The sequence below is a fragment of the Hippoglossus hippoglossus genome, chromosome 4 (assembly GCF_009819705.1).
Source record: "Hippoglossus hippoglossus isolate fHipHip1 chromosome 4, fHipHip1.pri, whole genome shotgun sequence".
In the NCBI taxonomy this organism is placed as follows: domain Eukaryota; kingdom Metazoa; phylum Chordata; class Actinopteri; order Pleuronectiformes; family Pleuronectidae; genus Hippoglossus; species Hippoglossus hippoglossus.
The window spans coordinates 27,221,364-27,243,492 of record NC_047154.1 but is presented as its reverse complement, the minus strand read 5'-3'; the positions used below and the strand labels follow the sequence as shown (position 1 = coordinate 27,243,492).

At 46.9% G+C, this 22,129-nt stretch overlaps 1 protein-coding gene across 1 annotated transcript in view; it reads left to right on the top strand.

Annotated features, from left to right (window-relative positions):
• Positions 1-22,129, top strand: part of mast2 (microtubule associated serine/threonine kinase 2) — a 205,078-nt gene that overhangs the window by 89,097 nt on the left and 93,852 nt on the right. The window contains 24 exon segments of the mRNA XM_034582921.1: positions 298-452; positions 5,843-5,918; positions 6,197-6,400; positions 11,530-11,631; positions 13,539-13,671; positions 13,797-13,864; positions 13,959-14,009; positions 14,011-14,063; positions 14,204-14,412; positions 14,497-14,635; positions 14,756-14,888; positions 15,079-15,244; positions 15,954-16,055; positions 17,487-17,609; positions 17,737-17,846; positions 18,077-18,231; positions 18,612-18,751; positions 19,100-19,273; positions 19,362-19,607; positions 19,707-19,933; positions 20,360-20,482; positions 20,840-20,976; positions 21,067-21,254; positions 21,376-21,908. Of these exon segments, the coding sequence (XP_034438812.1) occupies positions 298-452; positions 5,843-5,918; positions 6,197-6,400; positions 11,530-11,631; positions 13,539-13,671; positions 13,797-13,864; positions 13,959-14,009; positions 14,011-14,063; positions 14,204-14,412; positions 14,497-14,635; positions 14,756-14,888; positions 15,079-15,244; positions 15,954-16,055; positions 17,487-17,609; positions 17,737-17,846; positions 18,077-18,231; positions 18,612-18,751; positions 19,100-19,273; positions 19,362-19,607; positions 19,707-19,933; positions 20,360-20,482; positions 20,840-20,976; positions 21,067-21,254; positions 21,376-21,908 (3,747 nt within the window).

The window sequence follows — 22,129 nt, the reverse complement described above, 5'->3', positions numbered from 1 at the left end:
GTAGGTGGGCGTGTCTTCCAGCTCTCAGTCAGGCTCCACCCTCAGTTCCTCCAAATATGAACCCGTCTGGTTTCAAAAGACCAAGATGGCGCTGGACAGAGTTGAAAGTGAGGCTTCAGCTCACAAACCACTGTTCCCAGTTAACCTGCTCCCCGTGTCTTCTCTTCTCTAACCACCAACCCGTCGCTCTGAAGACAGACCTGGTCCTCTCTCGTCCCGGCCTCGCTCCCCCCTCACCCCGCTGTAGCTCCAGTGCTGGTTGTAATCTGTGCTCCCTCTGTGCTCCTCCTCTCACAGTCCTCCTGTTCATCTCAGGAGAAGCTGCACCAGCTGCCCTTCCAGCCCACGCCGGACGAGCTGCACTTCCTCACCAAACACTTCAGCTCCGAGAGCATCACGGACGAGGAGGGACGCCACTCCCCCCTCATGAGGCCGCGGTCCCGGAGCCTCAGGTAGGAGCTCGGAAACTTTTCAAAATGATCATCTGACTTTGCAAACACCCACAGGAACCTTCTGTGAAATCACTCAGCCCCTGAAACTCTCATAATTTAGATGTTAAACTCTCCTCCACTTATTGTCGAGAACCACTGCACGTAGTCTGTGAACTGAAGGTTTCCTGTGTAGCTGTGGTGAGAAGCTGAACACAGACTGAGACCAGCTGAGGAGGTTCTGTTCAGGAGGCCACTGAGAGATGTGGTTTGGACTCTGGACGGTTCAGTTAGATCCAGATCCCTCCTCTCGCTCCCTTGGCTCCTGCTTCAGATTAGTCTATGGTTTCACCTCCATCTTGTGCCTCAGCAGCAGTTTGCTTTTCTTCACCTCTGTTCTGTTTCCTCATGGACAGATATTGAATTTTCTCAGCTCCGACATGAAAGACGGCGAGACTCACGTTGTGTATTTGATTAGCTTCACACTGTGTTTGTTGATATTGTGTGTGTGTGAAGCAGTTCACGCTCACATGATCCACCACCACCCGGTGTCTCCATCTCTGGAAGATCACATAGAACTAGAAGCATAGCAAGTGGAATAGTGATTTTTTATTCTTCATATAGAAATAGTTAAAACAGGAAGAATGAGATTCATTAAAGTAGAGTTTGAGAAGTTGTTTTCTGATCTGAGTCTGAAGCTTCATGTGTTTGATCCAGTTTCATTTGTTAGTTTCACATTGTAAATAAACGGTCCCAGCTTTTATCTGAGACGTTCTTCCAGCTTCTAAAAGCAAAGTGATGTCACGATACAGATGAAGTCTCCTGGAGGTGACTTTGAGAAGCTGAGGCCGACAGTCTGAGGCTGAATGAGCCTCAGTGGAGAGTCTGACATCAGCAGCGAGTGTCGTTAAACCTCCACCGACGAGGAATCTACAGGCTGCAGATAACAGAGTTCAGACTGTGAGACAGTGCGGAGCAGAGACAGAAGGGAAGTGAGTGATGAGATGATCAGGAGGAGGAGCATGTGTGTATGTGAGCGAGGGAACGAATGAAAATGAGGCGCTGACGACAATTATATGGTAATTTTACGACTCTCCTGTGACTGATGAGTCTTCATTTTTTTGTCGTTTAACAGCCTCTTTGTTCGTCTCTAATTTCCATTCTTTCCTCGCCTGAGTCTCTTCTTCCTCGATCCGCTGGTTGTGTGCAGTTGTTTCACCGTTTCCCTTCGGTCGCTGCGTCCGCCTCGTCCATCCATCATACACGTTTTACACTCTGTACAGACGCTGATGGATGGAGTTCACAGACACCTCATTGACTTCATGTCTGCAGAAGCACATATCTCACGTGTGTGTGACGTGAGGACTGAATCTGTCCTCGTCTGCACACGGGACACGTGGCCAAATGAAACAAACGTCTTCCTCAACTCTTCGATCTGCCTCAGGATCAGGAGCGTTTGTCCTGTCGGAACAATTTCATGTCACTTTTAAAATTCATTCAGGATTTTGCCATTTCTTTCATAATTTACCAAAGCAGCTAATACTTTCAACATTAAAATTATTATAGTTTAATGAGTCCTCACATGTCCTTGCTTTTATTGTTATTGTCCAGATTCCAACTGATAATACAAAGTGTCACAAAATGATCAAATAATCGCACATTATGGACATTTTGTCATTTCTGATCGTACGGAGGCTAAAGTGATCGTACAAATACGATAATTATTGTTTCACAGAGACGCTGAGGACTCGTCACACACGTTTACATCGACTTGGAGACGCAACTCTGATCTTAACCTCTGACCTGGAAGTCAGACCTTTCCTCAATGGACATTCAAGTTGTCCCTAATTAACTGGTTTAGTCTGAAATGTGTCCCCAGTGGTCTCCTATGACTGACACACACACACACACACACACACACACACACACACACACACCCACACGTCCCCCCCCCCCCCGTTCCTCTGGCTCTCTGTCACGGTCAATTACATCTCTCATTTCTGGCGTCGCCCACCTCAGTTGTGAAGCGTCAATGTTATTTGTTACACACACACACACACACACACACACACACACACACACACACCCTCCCCTCCCCCCCCCACCCTCGGCGTCACCATCTGATTGACTGTCTCGTCTGATTTACTTCAGTTACCCTCTCCACCAATGAGCTGCTCTGCCTGATCAGAGCCTTTTGTCACATGTGACCTCATCACTTAGCTGAAGAGAAAGGAACCTGCGCTCCACCGTTGTTTTAATTATCCATTTTATAAAACTCCCTGTGGCTCAAACACATTTTCTCTTGCATTTCATAAATATTTCCGGTCGTTCTCACACCTCTAACTTTTAACTCGCGGCTCCAAAGTAAAACAGCAGAACTCTCCCTCAACTTTCTCCTCTTCTCCAAGGTCATTCCTCAGAATAATGACGGAGACGTTTTTTGCAGGGATTGCCACGAGCCCGTTTTTATTTCCCATCATAGCAGAAATATAGCCGTGTTCTAATTAGCCTTTGTCTGCCTTCTTTGTGTTATTCATCCCGGGGATTTGAGTCCGACCTCGGCTGCAGCCCGCACTGAACAGGAGCTTTATTTTAATAAAGGCTCCGGCTGCTCGGAGCCATGAGAGATGAATCACACGGAGAGGAGAAGAAGATATTCTGTGAAAATTAAAGAATGTACATAACAGCCTCTGGCAGTGAATCCGTCTCTGTCAGGACTAACCTTTACTCACGGAGCCAGTGGCAGCGCCGCCCGACGGCTGATGGATCTCTCTCTTTTAAGAAACTCCGACATGAAAAGAGGCTTTTAAAGTTGAACATGTCAGAGCTGCAGGTGATTGACATTCATACGTGTGTGTGTGTTAGTCTGTGTGTGTCTGTCTGTGTGTGTTAGTCTGTGGTCACCCGTCACTGTGTGCGTTGGCGGAATGATAAACAGCCTCCATGACGCTCAGCTCACTTCTCTCATTCCCATTAAGCTGGTAATTGGACTTTGAGCAGCCGATGGATGACTTACAGCATTACCTCATCGCTGTGTGTGTGTGTGTGTGTGTGTGTGTGTGTGTGTGTGTGTGTGTGTGTGTGTGTGTGTGTGTGTGTGTGTGTGTGTGTGTGTGTGTGTGTGTGTGTGTGTGTGTGTGTGTGTGTGTGTGTGTGTGTGTGTGCGCACCTCGATGACTCATGCGAACAAGGACATCAGGAGCCAGAAAATCCTTTATCTTACAAATCTCTTCAGGATTTTTGTTTTGAACTGTTCTATTGTTAATATATTTGGTGCTATATTTACAGTATTTATTAATTTAATTAATTTAATTTCTATACTAGTATTTAAATACTAGTTTTTATCATAACAAATATTTTTACAGGAGTTGCAAAACATCAAGTCTTTGGTTCATAGAATTCAAAATCTGTTCTCTGAGAAGAAGCTAAAATACATCCGACATATTGCTGTTTTATTTACAGTATTTCTTCCACTGGTTCTTCATCAGGAGGCTGATTGACAGTCGTAGTTATTCTGTTTGTCCACAGTTCAGTTTCCTTTCTTTCATTTATTATCTAAATAAAAGACAGAATCTGATGGAATCACAGGTAAGAGAAGTTCCTATTCTTTAAAATACGAAAACAAGATCAAATTGTGTAAAAAACCTGTTATTCTACGTCCTGAACGAGACCTGGAAGTGTTCAGATCTTTTCTCAGCTCCTTGATCAGAAGATGAGATTCTCCCTGTCGACCTCTGAGGATCGGATGGACCCAATGTTTCTTTTTCTCTGTTCAGATCCAATAGAATAACACAACATGTGCGAGGCTTCTGTGTGTGACAGTTTTTATTGGATGATGGATTAGGAATAATACGGACTCGCTGTAATATTCAGAGGGAAACGTTTACAGTCATAAGTGAATGGAATGAATAATACAGCAGAATAACAAAGCCTGAAGTCTAATGGGGAAAAGATCTCCCTTTGGCTTGTGTGCACAAACACACAATCACACAAATACACACACTGCCTGTCACCTGTCGTCGTGGCCTATTCTCCTGAAAGTGAGACATAGAAAGGTCAAGGACATTGCTGCTGTCGCTGCCTGGTCTCGTGCTGGGGGGGTGAAGGTGGTTCATGGTAGAATAAGAAAAGAGACGAGTCCCAGGAGGAGAGAGAGAGAGAGAGAGAGAGAGAGAGAGAGAGAGAGAGAGAGAGAGAGAGAGAGAGAGAGAGAGAGAGAGAGAGAGAGAGAGAGGGATTTATATTCTGTTGGACTGAAGAAGACGTCTCTGTCAGTCTGTCAGGTCCTGATAGAAACCCTGGAGAGCACACACAGACACATACACACACACACACACACACACACACACTCTCTCTCCAGAGGCTTTACCTTTGCTCCACTCTGTGTGTGCAGCCTTGCTGGTCCAGAGGTTGTCATGGTCTTCAGTTTACAACACTACAGACACACATATGATGAAGACCCCAAAGACCTGCTTGTGTGTGTGTGTGTGTCTGTGTGTGTCTGTGCTCTGGTTACCTGACCCCTGGTCAGTTGTGCTTCTGCAGCTCAGACACAGACAACACTTTCCTCCTCTACAGAAAAACTGAACATCTAGAACATCACTGAGGCCCGTTTCTAAAAATCAATCAAGCTCATACATATCATGTTATATCTGAAAACTCCATTATCACAAAGTTAAATCAGAGATTCCTGGATCTGCCCCTGATCCAGATTAACTGGACCTACGTCCCTCCACAAAGTTCTGTGGAAATTTGTTCAGTATTTTTTGCGTAATCCTGCCGACAAACAATCAAACCGACAGAGTTCTGCATGGCTCCATTTTTGCAAAGCTGCACCTGCAAAGCTCCGGACTGGACCCGACCTGTTTCCATTGAGAACTTGTTCACTACATGCTTTTAGTCTTTGATGATCCACTTCGATGTAGCAGCTGGGGTTAGGGTTAGGGTCGGCTGACTAGGCTTCATATAAGATGATTTAGATACTAAATACTTTAGATGCTAGAAGTACTGCAGAATCATTTTTAATATCTGATTTCTCCAGAATAAATACTTACTTCTGAGCAGCTGCCAGCACGTATTTATTTAATGTCTTACCTGTAGCCATGAATTAATATAAATAGATTTTTATACCATTCATACCCAGCTTGCAGGTTGCCCTCTAACCCTAACTCGACCTGGAGCAGGACTCTAACATCTCCTTGGTTGAAGTTTAAATCTTCGCTCTGGATCTTCATACTTTTCTTAGTCATGATCTATAGATTTCATACTTATATTCATATATTAACACCATCTGGGGATTTGTTCTTCAATGAACAGAAAACTGGTTTAAAAATGAAATCAATTTCCAAACTTTCCATATTTTTGGTTGCAGAGTGAATTCCTTGTTCTGTCTCACTGGGTCTGTTTGGTTTCAGTCCCGGCCGCTCGCCCATCTCCTTCGACCATGAGATCGTGATGATGAACCATGTGTACAAGGAGCGGTTCCCCAAGGTTCGTACTGAACACACACTTCCTGTTTACAACTAATACACAAGAGAATTTACAGTGATAGACGACAGATTTACAGGTGGAAAGAAATGTTCATATAATCATGTGTTGATCTCATGTCTGTTGATATTAAAACTGATTTCTAAACCTTTATTCAGCTCTTGAAGACTGGATGATATCATTCTTTTCTCTTGTTTATCTATGACATGTATCATTGTCCTGCTCACGTCTCTTCTGTGACTCACCCCCCCGCCTCCCCCCCTCTGCTCCCCTCCCCTCAGGCGACGGCTCAGATGGAGGAGCGTCTGGCCGAGCTGCTCTGCTCCTCGGCCCCGGACAAGGTGCTGGCCGACGGGGTCCTGAGCTTCATCCACCACCAGCTGCTCGAGCTGTCCAGAGACTGCCTGGAGAAAAGCCGAGAGGGCCTCATCACCTCCCGCTACTTCTACGAGCTGCAGGAGAACCTGGAGAAGCTGCTGCAAGATGTGAGTCCATAAGAGTTTATTCACTGTCTCAGGGAACTGAAGTACCTTCAAAGTAAGTATTTCAAAGATCATTCACTTGTATCAGGTACAAATATTCATACGGAGAAAAGGTGATTTCCTCTATTTAAGAAGAAATAATATCTCACTCTTCCATATGAAATATTTTAACCTTTTAGCCACATTACAACACGAGACATTTGAAGTGCTTCATATCAAAAGAGTATTCAAAATAAAAAAGAGAGAGAACAATCAAATACAATTATAAGTTTTAATATAAAAAGATGAAATTCAAAATGAGTTCTTGTTTTATAAAGATGACAAATCCACATTTATTAAACATGTAAAATGTGGCGAGCAAACAACTGCGACTACAAACCAATAGGAATAATATGTTTCATTATTAATTCATAGTTAGTTAGATTGATATGGAGCAACTCATATTAAACTAACTCATAAACTAAACCAATTATACATTTTAATCCTATCACTAGCAAACCCAATGGGATATTTAATAGATTTTATAAAAGCTGTGATGAAGACATCTCGACCGAGTCCCGCTCTGCTCGCTGTGGAATAACTCTCGACTCCGACTCTCTTCGCTCTTCGGCGTTTCAACCGTCAGCGCCGCGTGATGTCATCCGAAGGCACGAAGACGAGGAAGCGTATCAAACCCGGCTCACACGCAGCTGCTGCTACCTGTTCGATAGCCTCATCCGCTAATCGCCACCCGGCACGATGGGAATGTAATTTGGATTTCTGAGCGTGTGAATGTTTAAGTATATTTACGTGTGTGTGTGTGTGTGTGTGTGTGTGGCGGTGGTGACATCTCTATTAGCTCAGTTTTGCGGTGCCTGGGGCGGGCGGGGGGGATATGATGGCTCCCTGAGGCCTCTTATTGACCTTCTGTTCTATTGGGACACACACACACACACACACAAACTATCTCTCAATCTCAATCTCACACACACACACACACACACACACACACACATGTCCTGGATTTTAATTTCACACTCCAGCAGTCACCAGGGGCTGACAGATGACTCCCCCAGACGAGCAGGAGGGGCGAGGGAGGTGCGAGGGAGGTGCGGTTGGAGCGTTTTGGGATGGGCGGGAATTCGAGGGGATTCCTTTGCTTCTGATTGGCCGGAGGTGGGGGGGGTCCTCGTAGAAGGGGAGGTGTGTGTACGTGAAGCCTGTTCGAATGTGAGGAACTTGACTCGAGCACATCTGGAGACGTTCACACGCCGGAGCTGCGATGCCGGCCGGACGATGACATCACCGATTATGCGGCTCTAGCCTCTTAGTTTTTTTCCCGGCGGCGGCGGCGAAGTGCGGCAGCAGCTGGAGGCGGCGTCCAGACGAGAGGATGAGGCCGTGAGCAGCTGGACGGAGGCGTGAGAGCATCCCTCCATACCTGCGGCGTCCATGGACATCGTTTGCTGTTTGCGTCCCGGGTTCGGATCTTAGGAGGAGACATGTCACGCGTGTCGTGGCAGAGGAGGCTGGAGGAGGAGGAGGTGCTGGAGGAGGTGCTGAGGAGGAGCGAGTTGATGGTGATCACTCACAGCTGGGAGGAGGAGGAGGAGGAGGATGCAGAGTTTGCAGTTGAGTCAATTTCGTATTAGCTTTATTGACACACTGAGGAAGACGATGAGAGTTCAGTTTCACACAGAACCAACTCGTTCAGACTCAGGAGTTTACTTCCTGTTTCACTAACACAGAAATAACTTTGTTCTTAACTCCTCATTATTATTATTATTATTGTTGTTTTACTGAAGTGAGTCGACAGCTTTCTTTAAATAAAAGCTTGAAACTTGTGTTGTAACTCGTTCCCTGATTCGACCTGAGTCTAGTTTGTATGTTATCGGAGTTCATGCTTCAATTTCTGTCACGAATATTGTTTTGTTCTTTTATTCATTGTTTTATATTATATTGTTTTTATTTGTCCTGTGTTTTTACTTTTGTTTTTTATGTGTTCATCCATTTGTAACTCTGTTTTGAGCTTGTTTTTTTAAAGTTGTATCATCGTTAAAAACTGATTATGATCAGACACGTTCCAGGTTCATGGACAGATGAATTCATTATTCCATCTTCTTCTAATCAGGTTCAGTTGAGGGTGTTTCTGTCTGTAGCTTGTTAATAATTCAGATTAGAGTCATCAGGCCTTTTCATCCTGGTGGTGTGACCATGTTTTCATAAGTAAAGGATTAATTATTAAAATAAAGGGACAATAATTCATTTGATTAATGTATTTATAAGGACAATGCACATTAATCAAGTTTCTGTCTTCCAGCGTTAACCTGCTGGTTGGTTTTCACCTGCAGTCCTTTGTCCAGATGTTTCTCAGAGACATTTAGATGATACACTTTTTATAATTTACTTTAAATATATATAAGCTTATACGAAGCTCCTGTCAAATTTAGATTCTGTAAATATTCAACTTGAGTATAAATGTTCATAATTAGTTTTTCATGTTGGGACATGAAGGACCGACGTGTTGCCTGCACTGCTTCCTGTGTGAGTTACCTGGAACAACATCTGTATTCAGAGTGAAACCCTCCAACATCTGGACTGAGATTTAAAGTTAATCCACTCTGCTGCTGAGCTTCATTTTAAAGGGGCAGTTCACTGAAATACCCACAATGCCTCGTGGTATCGAACCATGATGTCATGTCTTTGGCTCATGCAGCGGTTTGTAAAACAGATGTTCTCATCAAATTGTAAAGAATCCATAAGTTTTCAAGTTTGTGTGTTTAATTAAAAAATCCATCAGCTCCTGTTTTAAATCTCGTTGTGTGAAACCATCTTCCTCTGACGCGTGGCACCTCTCTGCCTCCGTCCTCCCTCCTTATCTTTTCCTTTATTCATCCGACGCTCTTTCTTCTCCTTGTGTCACGACCCCATTACAGAACTCGCAGGAGTCCGACTCGCCTCCTCCTCCTGTCCTCTGCCGCTCCTGCTCTCGTCTTTTATCTCTCCTCCACCTTCACCCTCCTCCTGCGTCTCTCGCTCTTCACCTCGTGCCTCGCTTCCTCGCTCTCATCCGTCCCCGTCACGGGCCCTTAGTGACCTGCCTGCCGGTCACTATGGCAACCTGCATCCAGGGTATCCTCTGCAGGAACCCCAGGGCGAGCCTGTTGGACTCCCGGAGGTCACCTGAGGGCAGAGGCTACGGCCGAGTGCTAACTCAGCGCCGGCGATCCGTCACCGGGCGCCGCTCGCCCTCTCCGGCCCCTCGCTGGGCCTCGCTTACATCTGCAAACATCTGGCTTTAATTGGCTTTCTGCTGGACTCAGGTGGAAACATGACCTGAGAAAACGATGAGCGCTCTGACCCCCCCCCCTCCTGCGGTTAAACCAATTATTCTTCTAAACATTTTAAATGTTTTTCACAATGTGATTGATGTCATATCAGTAAAACATGTGACAGTCCTCCGTCATGTTAGCAGGATGCTTGGTGACTGTTGTCTGAAGCTCATTTAATAAAACATAATCTTTACTGTTTCAGCATCACAAAGAAAATAATAAAAAAATGTAACTTCTCAAAAATATTTTAATGTTTTTTAACAAACTACTAAACAACAAATGGACCATTTGTAGACGAGAAGCCGATAAGCAGAAACATGTTGAACTTTATTTACTCTGATCTTTTTATTTCTGTTTGCAAGATAATATTCATCAAATCTTTTACATTTTTTTAACCAAAATATCTCAAACTAAATTTAAGCTTCTTCTCTAGTGTTACTCAGAGTCCAACACTAATTTATCCTCGTTGTCTAATCTAATAACGAAAGATACTAATGCAGATATTTGAGGTCAAATATAAATAACAATATACTATTTTTTATTAATAACATTTAAGAAATATTTGATTTCATTAGTGTGACTTAAATTTTGATTATTAAAGAAATATGAGCCGCATGTGTTCAGTGGAATCTAAACTATGTTACTGAGACTTTATAAATGGTCTTTGTTTTATAAATCCTGATCAGAAAAGTCTCATATATCTGTGATTTGTTAATCAGCTGCCGTGTGTGAGGTTTTATTCATAAACCCGTCGGAGCAGAGTTGGATGAATGTCCTGTGTGTTCTCAGCAGGGAGTCTGTCTCTGCCCCTCCGCTTAATTAGCTGCTGCTCAGTCGGAGTCCGTCCCTCAGCTGTCCATTACTCACACACACACACAGGTCTCCTTCACCTCACATGTACATATACACACACATGTTTAGCGTGCACTTACAGTACACAGACGCCCCCCCCGCCCTCCGGGTTTCATTACTCTTATAAATAATTCAGGGTCTGGGCCTCGAGGCCTCCAGCGTCTGTCAGCGTTAGACAAACAGCAGCGGGTCGGCCACGCTTTGTTTATGAACCACCGCCTCCACTCTGTTAGCCACATGCAACACACACACACACGCATACATTATACACACACATACATACATTATACACACATACACACTACCTTTATAAACACACAAATACACATACATACATACATACATACATATTACCCTCCTGAGAATGAAACATGTTTTACAGCGGGTGGTTTGTAATTGTTACAGCTTCCACTTTGCGCACACACACACACACACACACACACACACACACACACACACACACACACACAGTCTTCAGTTCCACCCAATTTCTTTCCAGGGATCCGTTTTGGCTCCAGATGCATTTCCACTCAGTTCCAGTCGCCCGCTGGATAAATTGCGGTGTCTCCGCGCTGACAGACATTTCACGCTGGATATCGGGGCGCGAGGCGGAGGTCGCTCTGATTTAAATTACCTCTCAGGTGTCACAGAAGGACGGACGCCGTCGTCCCCTCGTCCTCAGACTGCTGGTTCTGCTTTGTTTGTGAAGGACAAACACGAGAGACATTCCCTGCACAGCGTCAAGGTCAAACACCAATTCAGGGTGTATAATTTAAAATATAATTAACATTAATAATTCATTCAGACGAGGGATCGGTTATCTCCATGACAGAGGGATGTAAACCCTCCTTCGTATTTTACCCCTGAGCTGAAAACATTTTGTCCCGACAGATTCTTACGTTTGGAAATGAAGATAAAAATGAAAGTTGTTGTGTTTCCTCTTCTCAAACCTTCCTCCTGTCTGCGCAGGCTCACGAGCGCTCGGAGAGCGTGGAGGTCACGTTCGTCACGCAACTCGTCAAGAAGCTGATGATCATCATCGCCCGGCCTGCGCGTCTGCTGGAGTGTCTGGTAAGAAACACTGAAGAGTGTCGGTTAGTGACTGACCCGGTCGTTCAAACAGAAGCATGAAGCAGAAACACTGTTTTACTCTATTTATCAGAACCAAAGCACATTTACTAGTTGTTGGAAAGTAAGAAGTAATTATCTGACAGTTACTTTATTTAACTATTACCATTTCTGCCACTTTACAAATCTGCTCTGCTTCGTTTCAAAGGGAATTATTGAAGTTTTTACTGCCCTACATTTATCATTTATATTTACAATACACAGAACATGTTATACATTTATTTAAATATAGTGTTTTTATACAGCAGAGGACTCTACTAACCGTTTATAAAACAGTGAGCTCCACCTCGACCAAGTGCTGCAGCTGTAGAATGATGCAGAGTTCTGAGTGATAGGGTTAGGGGTTAGGGTCTGACTCTCACACTAAGAGCTGTGGAAAGCTTTGGTCACAGTCAAGCTGTTCTCAGATCTGCACTGAAGTCCGGACATGTTCCTGGAATATTCCATGTGACAACGTCTGAGCAAAACTCATAGGATAGAAATATACAATGTAAAAAGCTGAGATATATCACAATATGTCTCAGGGGACATTGTTACACACGACTGAATCATGTGATGTCAGACTTTGCCACATTTAGATAAATGTCTGTATCTGAGTTAAATACAAACAATAAGATACCACATATGATAACTATCATTTCAAAACCCGCAGGGTGAGAAGATGTGTTGTCATAAACAATGAATACAAGAGGAACATGAAACACACAAACCATGGAGCTGATTAACATGTTAAACCTCCAACCTGCTCCTGGTTGTTTCTCTTCATCAGTTTCAATCTGAGCTGTTGAATTGTAATCACACGTCGGCACAACACGTGTAAATGAGCACGTTGGAGAAATGTGAAGAGAATTAACTGGGATAGCTTCTTCATGTTGTGCAGCTCGACTCCACGCGTGGTTAATAAACAATTTACAGCTTCCTGCTCCGCGGCGTCAAATGATTCAAGCACCGCAATTCATTTATGGACTTCCTCTGAGAATTTATAATCAGCCTAATACACACACACACACACACACGCACACACACACACACACACACACACACACACACACACACACACACACAGAGTCAGTCCAGCTGAAGATGTTGAGGGGAAACAGGTGAAAACGACCTTGTGTTGGTCCAGAAACGAGCGGCGGCAGGAGAAAGTGAAGAGATGGAGCAGCGATGAAGACGAGTGTAGAAGACAGATGGATGATTGGAGGAGCAGTGGAGGGTGAAGAGGGAGGGCGGGGGGGGAGGAGGAGGAGGGGAGGAGGCCCGAGCAATTACATCGGTAGTTTTGACTAATCACGTGCATCTGAAGCTGTGACACCACACGATGGGTTTTTACAAATGGAAGCACACAGATAGTCGCGGGGGGTGGAGGGGGGGGTGAACATGGAAACTGTATGTGTGTGAGTTTAATGGGGGGGGGGGGTACTTTGTCTTTGTCAGACGACTTGTGTACGAAGGCAAAAACGACCACGACGACCTCCTCACACATCGTTCAGCCACGACCTCACTCTGCTGCTGCTGCTGTTGTGTTGTTGTTGTTGTGTTGTTGTTGTTGAGGCTGAAGGTTATTTTCCGTCTGTGTCATTGTTGCGCTTCAGTCTTTGTGCTTCACAACCTGCAAACTGCTGCTTGTTGCACTTGTCTGAGTCATTCAGCTCAAATAAAAGAGATTAAGACACGAGTGAGAAAACCTTCAGGACCAAACTACCACTGGGATCAATCCTCCATGTTAGCAGCTGTTGATTCACATCTAATACTAAGATGATTGTGTTGTTTGCTGCACCATAGATCAGATGAACAGAATATTCTGGACATTATTATATTTCCATGTGAACCTTGTGTTTCTCCTGCAGGAGTTTGACCCTGAGGAGTTCTACCACCTGTTGGAAGCAGCAGAAGGTCATGCTAAGGAAGGTCAGGGCATCAAGTCCGACATCCCCAGATACATCATCAGCCAGCTGGGCCTCACCCGGGACCCCCTGGAGGGTAACACCCACTTCATTAAAGTGTTGCTCAGTTGTATATAGACTGTGCGTTGTGTTGCTTTGTGGTGTTGTTGCGTTGTTCTGTTGATTCCTCTGGTTCGGTGACAGTTGTGTGTCTCTCTGTAGAAATGGCCCAGCTGAGCAGCTATGACAGCGGGAACCCGGAAACCCCCGAGACGGACGACTCGGTGGACGTGAGTCCATGAACAGTGTCCACTACGAGAACCAGTTTGTTTAAAATAGGATCTGTCACTGGAACATGTTCTCTTTTGGCTGTTTCCTGTTCAGAGTCAAGGAAACACAGTTCCAGCTGCACCGACTCAGCCTAAAACCAAACCCCCCCCGAGAGGAAGACTTTGAAACCATCAAGCTCATCAGTAACGGAGCTTATGGGTAAAAACACACAACTCATTCTGTTCTTCTGACGCACGACAACCACTCGTATGAAAGATTTTCCACCATAACATTTAAATATTAGGAAACATTATTCCCAGTGGAATGTGTAATATCGGTGGTTTCTTCTTTGTTGGTAGTGCTGTGTTTCTGGTGCGTCACAAAGAGTCCCGGCAGCGATTCGCCATGAAGAAGATCAACAAGCAGAACCTGATCCTGAGGAACCAGATCCAACAGGCCTTCGTGGAAAGAGACATCCTGACGTTCGCCGAGAACCCGTTTGTCGTGTCCATGTTCTGCTCTTTTGAGACCAGACGCCACCTCTGCATGGTGATGGAGTACGTGGAGGGTGAGTTTCTGTCACTGCTTCGGTCCGTCAGTCGCGGTGGGAGGACGCCTTGTCTCATGTTGTTGTGGCGGCTCTCGTCTGTAGGGGGCGACTGTGCCACGCTGCTGAAGAACATCGGAGCGCTGCCGGTCGACATGGCTCGGATGTACTTCGCTGAAACCGTCCTCGCACTCGAGTATCTTCACAACTACGGCATCGTACACAGAGACCTCAAACCTGACAAGTAGGACACACACAACACACACACACTTCTTCTTTGTCGTGTTCACTCAAATTTAACGTTTCTTGATTTGAAACTTCAGAAGCATTTTGAGATGTCAAATCGTCCATGTCCTCTCCTCAGTCTCCTCATCACGTCCATGGGACACATCAAGCTGACGGACTTCGGCCTCTCAAAGATCGGTTTGATGAGTTTGACCACAAACTTGTACGAAGGACACATCGAGAAAGACACCAGAGAGTTCCTGGACAAACAGGTGCCGCTCACGGCTTCACCCTCTTTTATGGCATAAAATAATGTTTCATTTCATGTCCTCAGGCATTTACCCAGGAGCCTGTTTGTTGTGTAACTTTTCATTAGTTTTACATTTCATTTGCAGAATATTAGTGTTTGTTGTATGAGATATTTGCACCTTCAGCTGATCCTCTGTGTTGTCGCCTCCTCAGGTGTGCGGTACTCCAGAGTACATCGCTCCAGAGGTGATTCTGCGTCAGGGCTACGGGAAGCCGGTGGACTGGTGGGCGATGGGCGTCATCCTGTACGAGTTCCTGGTGGGCTGCGCTCCGTTCTTCGGGGACACGCCGGAGGAGCTGTTTGGTCAGGTCATCAGTGGTGAGTGGATCATCTACAGCCAACACACACAGTAACACAACACTTCAGTTTAATGGACGTGTGAAGGTCAGTCATTTGCTCGTTGATCAAACAGTGAAGTTTCTTTAACTTCACTTTAAATGAAACTCAGCCGACGTCACAGAGGCAGAACATCGTACATTATGTATCAAACACTTAAACATGTATGTGTCTCCAGGAGAGAGACGAGCAGATCAAACCGTGTTCAGATAGAGACGTTGCAGCAGAGACACACGCTGACTGACAGCCAATCAGATCCCTCCTGATCCTCCTTTGTCTTTCTCTCTCTTTGAAGAGATCAATGATCATAAACCTGTATCGATCCCTTTATGTCTCTTTTATGAGCGTCTGACTCCGTCTCTTCATATCGATGCAGCGCTGATTAAGAACCCAAGGTCTCCACTGGGCTCTGTGTTTTTCTGTCTCTCTGATATTTGTCAGTGATTCTCAAACTCTGGGGATTAATTATAACGGAGAAGGATGATGATTGAAACTACGCTGGTGTGAGGCATGATGGGAAATGGACTAAAAACCAGACCGTTCTCACTCCTGACTTTCTGTTGACCAAAAGTCTGAGCGCCAGTTTTCCACTTTATCATTTTCTTCATGGAAGCACGTGTTTATATTTGTGTTTTGTGTCTTTGTGTGTTTGTGTGTTTGTGTTGTCTTCATGATTTTGTGTTTGTTCTAGATGAAATCATTTGGCCAGAGGAAGAGGAAGCTCTGCCTCAGGAGGCTCAGGATCTCATCTGCAAGCTGCTGAGGCAAAACCCACTGGAGAGACTGGGCACAGGTAACAGACACACACACACACACACACACACACACACACACACACACAGACACACACAGACACACACACACACACACACACACACACACACACACACACACACACACACGTTTGGGTTCAAACAGGGTCTGTACAGATCTGTAATTTCCTTTTCTCCAAACGTTGGGAGTTTATCTCCAGATGATTAACTGTTGAAGCTGATTCGTCAAAGTTCAACAAAAATATGGTCTGAAAAACAATTTTACAAGATATCTCAGCTAATAATAGACAATCTGAAGCAGAAATTATTTAAATTTTTACTTAAAATTACTAAAATATCTGCACAAAAGATTTTTTTAAATAACAATTTTATCAGATGAAGTTTTCAGTAAATGATTTACTGTGTTTTGATGCTGACACGTTGTCGAAATTTCACTATAACACATGAACACATTTCCTAACACCAGTCAGACTTACTGAAGTGTTTCCTCATCTCTCTCTCTCCTCCCTCTCTCCTCCCCCCTCCTCCCTCTCACCTCCCTCTCTCCTCCCCCTCCTCCCTCTGTCCTCCCCCCTCCTCCCTCTCTCCTCCCTCTCTCCTCTCCCCCTCCCTCTCTCCTCCCTCTCTCCTCTCTCTCTCCTCCCCCCTCCTCCCTCTCACCTCCCTCTCTCCTCCCTCTCTCCTCCCTCTGTCCTCCCTCTCTCCTCCCTCTCTCCTCTCCCCCTGTTTCTCTCTCCTCCCTCTCTCCTCCTCCCTCTCACCTCCCTCTGTTCCTCTCTCCTCCCTCCCTCCTCCCTCTCACCTCCCCCCTCCTCCCTCTCTCCTCCCTCTGTTCCCCCCTCCTCCCTCTCTCCTTCCCCCTCCTCCCTCTCTCCTCCCTCCCTCCTCCCTCTCACCTCCCTCTCTCCTCCCTCTCTCCTCTCTCTGTCCTCCCCCCTCCTCCCTCTCTCCTCCCTCTCTCCTCTCCCCCTCCCTCTCTCCTCCCTCTCTCCTCTCTCTCTCCTCCCCCCTCCTCCCTCTCACCTCCCTCTCTCCTCCCTCTCTCCTCTCCCCCTCCCTCTCTCCTCCCTCTCTCCTCTCTCTCTCCTCCCCCCTCCTCCCTCTCACCTCCCTCTCTCCTCCCTCTCTCCTCTCCCCCTGTTCCTCTCTCCTCCCTCTCTCCTCCCCCCTCCTCCCTCTCTCCTCCCTCTCACCTCCTCCCTCTCACCTCCCTCTGTTCCTCTCTCCTCCCTCCCTCCTCCCTCTCACCTCCCTCTCTCCTCCCTCTGTCCTCCCTCTCTCCTCCCCCTCCTCCCTCTGTCCTCCCTCCTCCTCCCTCTCTCCTCCCCCTCCTCCCTCTGTCCTCCCCCCTCCTCCCTCTCTCCTCCCTCTCTCCTCTCCCCCTGTTCCTCTCTCCTCCCTCTCTCCTCCCCCCTCCTCCCTCTCTCCTCCCCCCTCCTCCCTCTCCACAGGAAGTGCCTATGAGGTGAAGCAGCACTCGTTCTTCACAGACCTGGACTGGAACAGCCTGCTGAGGCAGAAAGCCGAGTTCATCCCTCAGCTGGAGTCTGAGGACGACACCAGTTACTTCGACAGTACGTCACACACGTCTGCTCCCTGACGCCTTACTGCCACTCACACTGAAGATACAGAGAGAAACACTTTATCACACCAGAGGGAAACTTAGGAATCTAACTAATCTGCCCACTGTGCCTCTGACAGCTCGGTCTGATCGGTACCACCACGTGGATTCAGAGGAGGAAGACGACACCAATGATGAAGAGCACGTGGAGATCCGACAGTTCTCCTCCTGCTCGCCTCGCTTCAGCAAGGTGCACACACATATTCTCTCATGAGCTGTAGAGTTAAACACATCTAGACATTGTGTTGAGAGCTTTCTATGTATTTGTTTACAGGTTTACATATAGTTTCTATCTCTGCATTAGAGAAATGGGATTATTCCACTTGGTAACATTTCAGTTGTAATGTTCTTCTCGGACGAGGTGGACGGGCTCTGCTGTGACTTCAGGTCTAAATGAAACTTCTCCTCTGTGTGGTGCAGGTTTACAGCAGCATGGAGCGTCTGTCTCTGCACGAGGAGAAGAGGACTCCTCCTCCCACCAAGCGCAGCCTCAGTGAGGAAGGAGGAGATCGGATCGACAGCCTGAGTGGACTGAAGTCCAGAGATCGATCGTGGCTGGTGGGATCTCCAGAGATGTGAGTTCTTCACCTTCACACAGACAAGAGGAGTTTATCTGAAAGTATTAATAATCTAGACATTTAAGTTTCCAGAGAAGAATCAGAATCAGCTTCACTCGTCATGTATTAGTACACAAACCAGGAATCTGTACTTATGCAAACACATACAGCAAAAAACTATGAAAACGCTCACAAAATAAACTATCTGCAAATAGAAGAGGACAATAGTACAAGATGAAGGATAATCTGCCCTGAGATAAGGATGTTTTTAAGTAATCGTATATTAACTTGTACATGAAGGAACCTGGAATGTGAGCGTCTTGGTTTCCGTTGTTGTCATCTTGATATTTAGAAGTTTAACTTGTGTCTGATCTTTCCTCTCCTTCATTTCTCCTCAGCCTGCGGAAGCGTTTGTCTGTTTCCGAGTCGTCGCACACGGAGAGCGACTCCAGCCCTCCTCTGACGGTCCGGAGGCGCTGCTGCTCCGCCATCATCGAGATGCCACGCTTTGCCATTTCCTCTGAGGAGGAAGGACAAGGTAACAGTCACAGGAAGGAGGAGCTGAGGAGCTGATGGTCACTCTGTCGTCCATGTCGGTTTAGAAACAGAACAACAGAAAGTTATTGAGGCTCCTGTAGAAGGAAAAGTGTAAAATCAGAGAGTTTTGGTTTGAGGAAGTTTGTTCATCCTCCGGTTTTACCAAGTTCACACTACACAACTTGTTGTCTAGTGATCGTTAGTCTTGCAGTTGTTGTGACTTCATACGACACAACTGACTCACAACAGAGGGCTGTTCAACCAGGCGTCTTCATGTGATGCTGATGATGTAACACTGTGATCATTCCAACGAGCTTCATCTCCTCGACCTGCTCTCCGTGTGTCTCAGCTGCAGCTGGAAGCAGAAAGAGCCCCAGCCTGAGTGCGCTGAGGCTGGGCCCCCGGAGCGACGAGCTGCCCCTCGCCATCCCAGAGCTCCCGCTGGAGAGAGAGCTGAAGCTGGACGAGTCCCCCACCACCCCGAGCTCCACCTCCAGTCAGCTGAGCAAGGCCACGCTCACACGTCAGTACAAACACAAACCGTGGAGACACAGCGACAGTGCTTCGTCTGAGTCTAACATCCTAACTTCTCCCTCTTCCTGTCACCGCAGCCGGCAGCTCAGGCGACGTGTGTGAACGTGCTAACGGCAGTAATGGCGTTAACGGCCGAGCAGCTAAAGCCGACAGCGACTCTCCATCGACTCCTAAAGCCATCAGTGACCTGGCCGCTCGCAGGGCTCGTCATCGCCTGCTGTCCGGAGACGCTGACAAGCACACGGCGACTCAGAGCTCCAGGCCGCTCAACAAGGTCATCAAGTCGGCCTCGGCCACCACGCTGTCGCTCATGATCCCTGCAGGTCAGTGCGTCAGGCTGACAAACACAAGGGTCACATTTAATTATCACATCACAGGTTTCTTTCACTTTGATGCTTAACTAAATCTACTGTTTCTCTCAGACCACCACGGAGCCTCCCCACTGGCCAGCCCCATGTCCCCCCACTCGCTGTCGTCCAATCCGTCGTCACGTGACTCCTCGCCGAGCCGGGATCTGGCCCCGGCCGTGACCAACGTCAAACCCGCCATCGTGATCCACAGAGCGGGGAAGAAGTACGGCTTCACCCTGAGAGCGATCCGGGTCTACATGGGCGACTCTGACATCTACACCGTGCATCACATGGTCTGGGTGAGGCCACGCCCACAAACATCACTCATTTGATTTTAAAACCAGGACGATGTGAACTCAGGGAAGTTCAATGATTCTGGTGTCTAAAAGAAGTAGAGACACTCAGTCTGTTCCATCTGAGAGAGTTTCACTGTATGAGGAGGAAAAACATGTTAACTACACACGTGTTAATGTGACAGAGTCAGTTCAGCTGCAGGAGCTGGGATTCAGGTTGTTGACAGAAGATGGCAGCAAACAACAAGACAATAACTCTCTCTCTCTCTCTCTCTCCCTCTCTCTCTCTCTGTCTCTCTCTCTCTCCCTCTCTCTCTCTCTCTCTCTCTCTCTCTCTCTCCCTCTCTCTCTCCCTCTCTCTCTCTCTCTCTGTCTCTCTCTCCCTCTCTCCCTCTCTCTCTCTCTCTCTCCCTCTCTCTCCCCCCCCCCCAGCACGTAGAGGATAAGGGTCCGGCCCACGACTCGGGGCTGAGGGAGGGGGACCTCATCACCCACGTGAACGGAGAAGCGGTCCATGGTCTGGTTCACACCGAGGTGGTGGAGCTCATCCTGAAGGTAATGATAATAATAATACTAATACTTATAATAATAATACATTTATTCATGGTACTTCACAAGTTAGAAATGAGGCAACGTAGGCAACAATAGAAAACATCTAAATATAGTTTGAAGATCACACAACATTATAGACATTAGGGCAAAAATACAAGAATAAAAATGTCACTAAAATATAAAAAAAATTATTTAGATGTATTAAAATAGTGTGATCAAAGCTAGGTTTAGCTTTTTGTGTGTCTTCTACTCGTAAACTGCGTAAAATGAAATTAATACTACGATTACTTCTGTGCTGGTGAACAAAAATCTAAATGTTAAGCTGATCTCGTCCCTGATGTGGTTCCTGTCGTTTCTCAGAGCGGCCCCAAAGTGTCCATCTCTGCCACCCCGTTCGAAAACACGTCCATCAAAGTGGGGCCCGCCCGAAAGACGAACCAGAAGACCAAGATGGCGAGACGCAACAAGAAGACCAAGACCAAGGAGGGTCAGGAGAGGTGAGACACGCCTGCGTCACGTCTCTTTGTGTCTTATTGACGTGTCCACATGTGGACTCGTGGACTGATCCGTCTCTCTGTGTCTCGCAGTAAGAAGAGGACGTCTCTGTTCAGGAAGATCACCAAGCAGGCGTCTCTCCTCCACACCAGCCGCAGTCTGTCCTCTCTGAACCGCTCCCTGTCGTCCGGGGAGAGCGGCCCCGGCTCCCCCACGCACAACCTGTCCCCACGGAGCCCAACGCAGGGCTACAGGTCCACGCCAGACTCCGCCCACTCAGGTGAGAGACAGACCTGTGAGACACCAGCACTCTGACATCTGAAATAATAAACTAGTTGATTGAGTGAGTGTAAATGCAGTTGGATTGTAGTTAATATAACGTCTCTCTCTCTACCCCTCAGTTGGTGGAAACTCGTCCCAGAGCAGCTCCCCGAGCTCCAGCGTCCCAAACTCCCCCGCGAGCTCGGGCCACATCCGGCCCAGCTCTCTGCACGGCCTCGCCCCGAAGCTCCAGCGACAGTACCGCTCGCCCCGACGCAAGTCTGCCGGCAACATCCCCCTCTCCCCTCTGGCTCGCACGCCTTCGCCCACGCCTCAGAGCAGCTCGCCGCAGCGCTCCCCCTCCCCGCTGTCCAGCCACGCTCTGGGACAGTCCGCCGTGGGACAGTCGTTCCCCGTGAAGCTCCACTCCTCCCCTCCCCTGGTGAGGCAGATCTCCAGACCCAAGAGCGCCGAGCCTCCGCGCTCGCCGCTCCTCAAGAGGGTGCAGTCGGCCGAGAAGCTGGCCTCCTCCCTCTCTAACTCCCCCTCGTCTCCCTCCGGCGTGGCGACGGGGGCGGCGGCTGCGGGGAGTCGTAAACACAGTCTGGACATCTCACATTCAGAGTTCAAGAAGGAGATTCTGCAGAGAGAGCCGAGTCTACAGAGTCTTCAGGTACGAGTTCCGTCACACAGCAAAGACTTCAGCTCTGAAATCTGAGGGTGCTTCTATAAGAATATATCATTTAAGTGTTAAGAGTTAAAAACATCAAAAAATATCAATATAAAGATATGAAGTCATGATTAATGTAGTGTAAGTCTCCCCATTTTGGGATTAATAAAGGGTTATTTTAGCTTAGTTTAGTTTAGCTTAGTCGGAAGCCAATTAAATTTAAA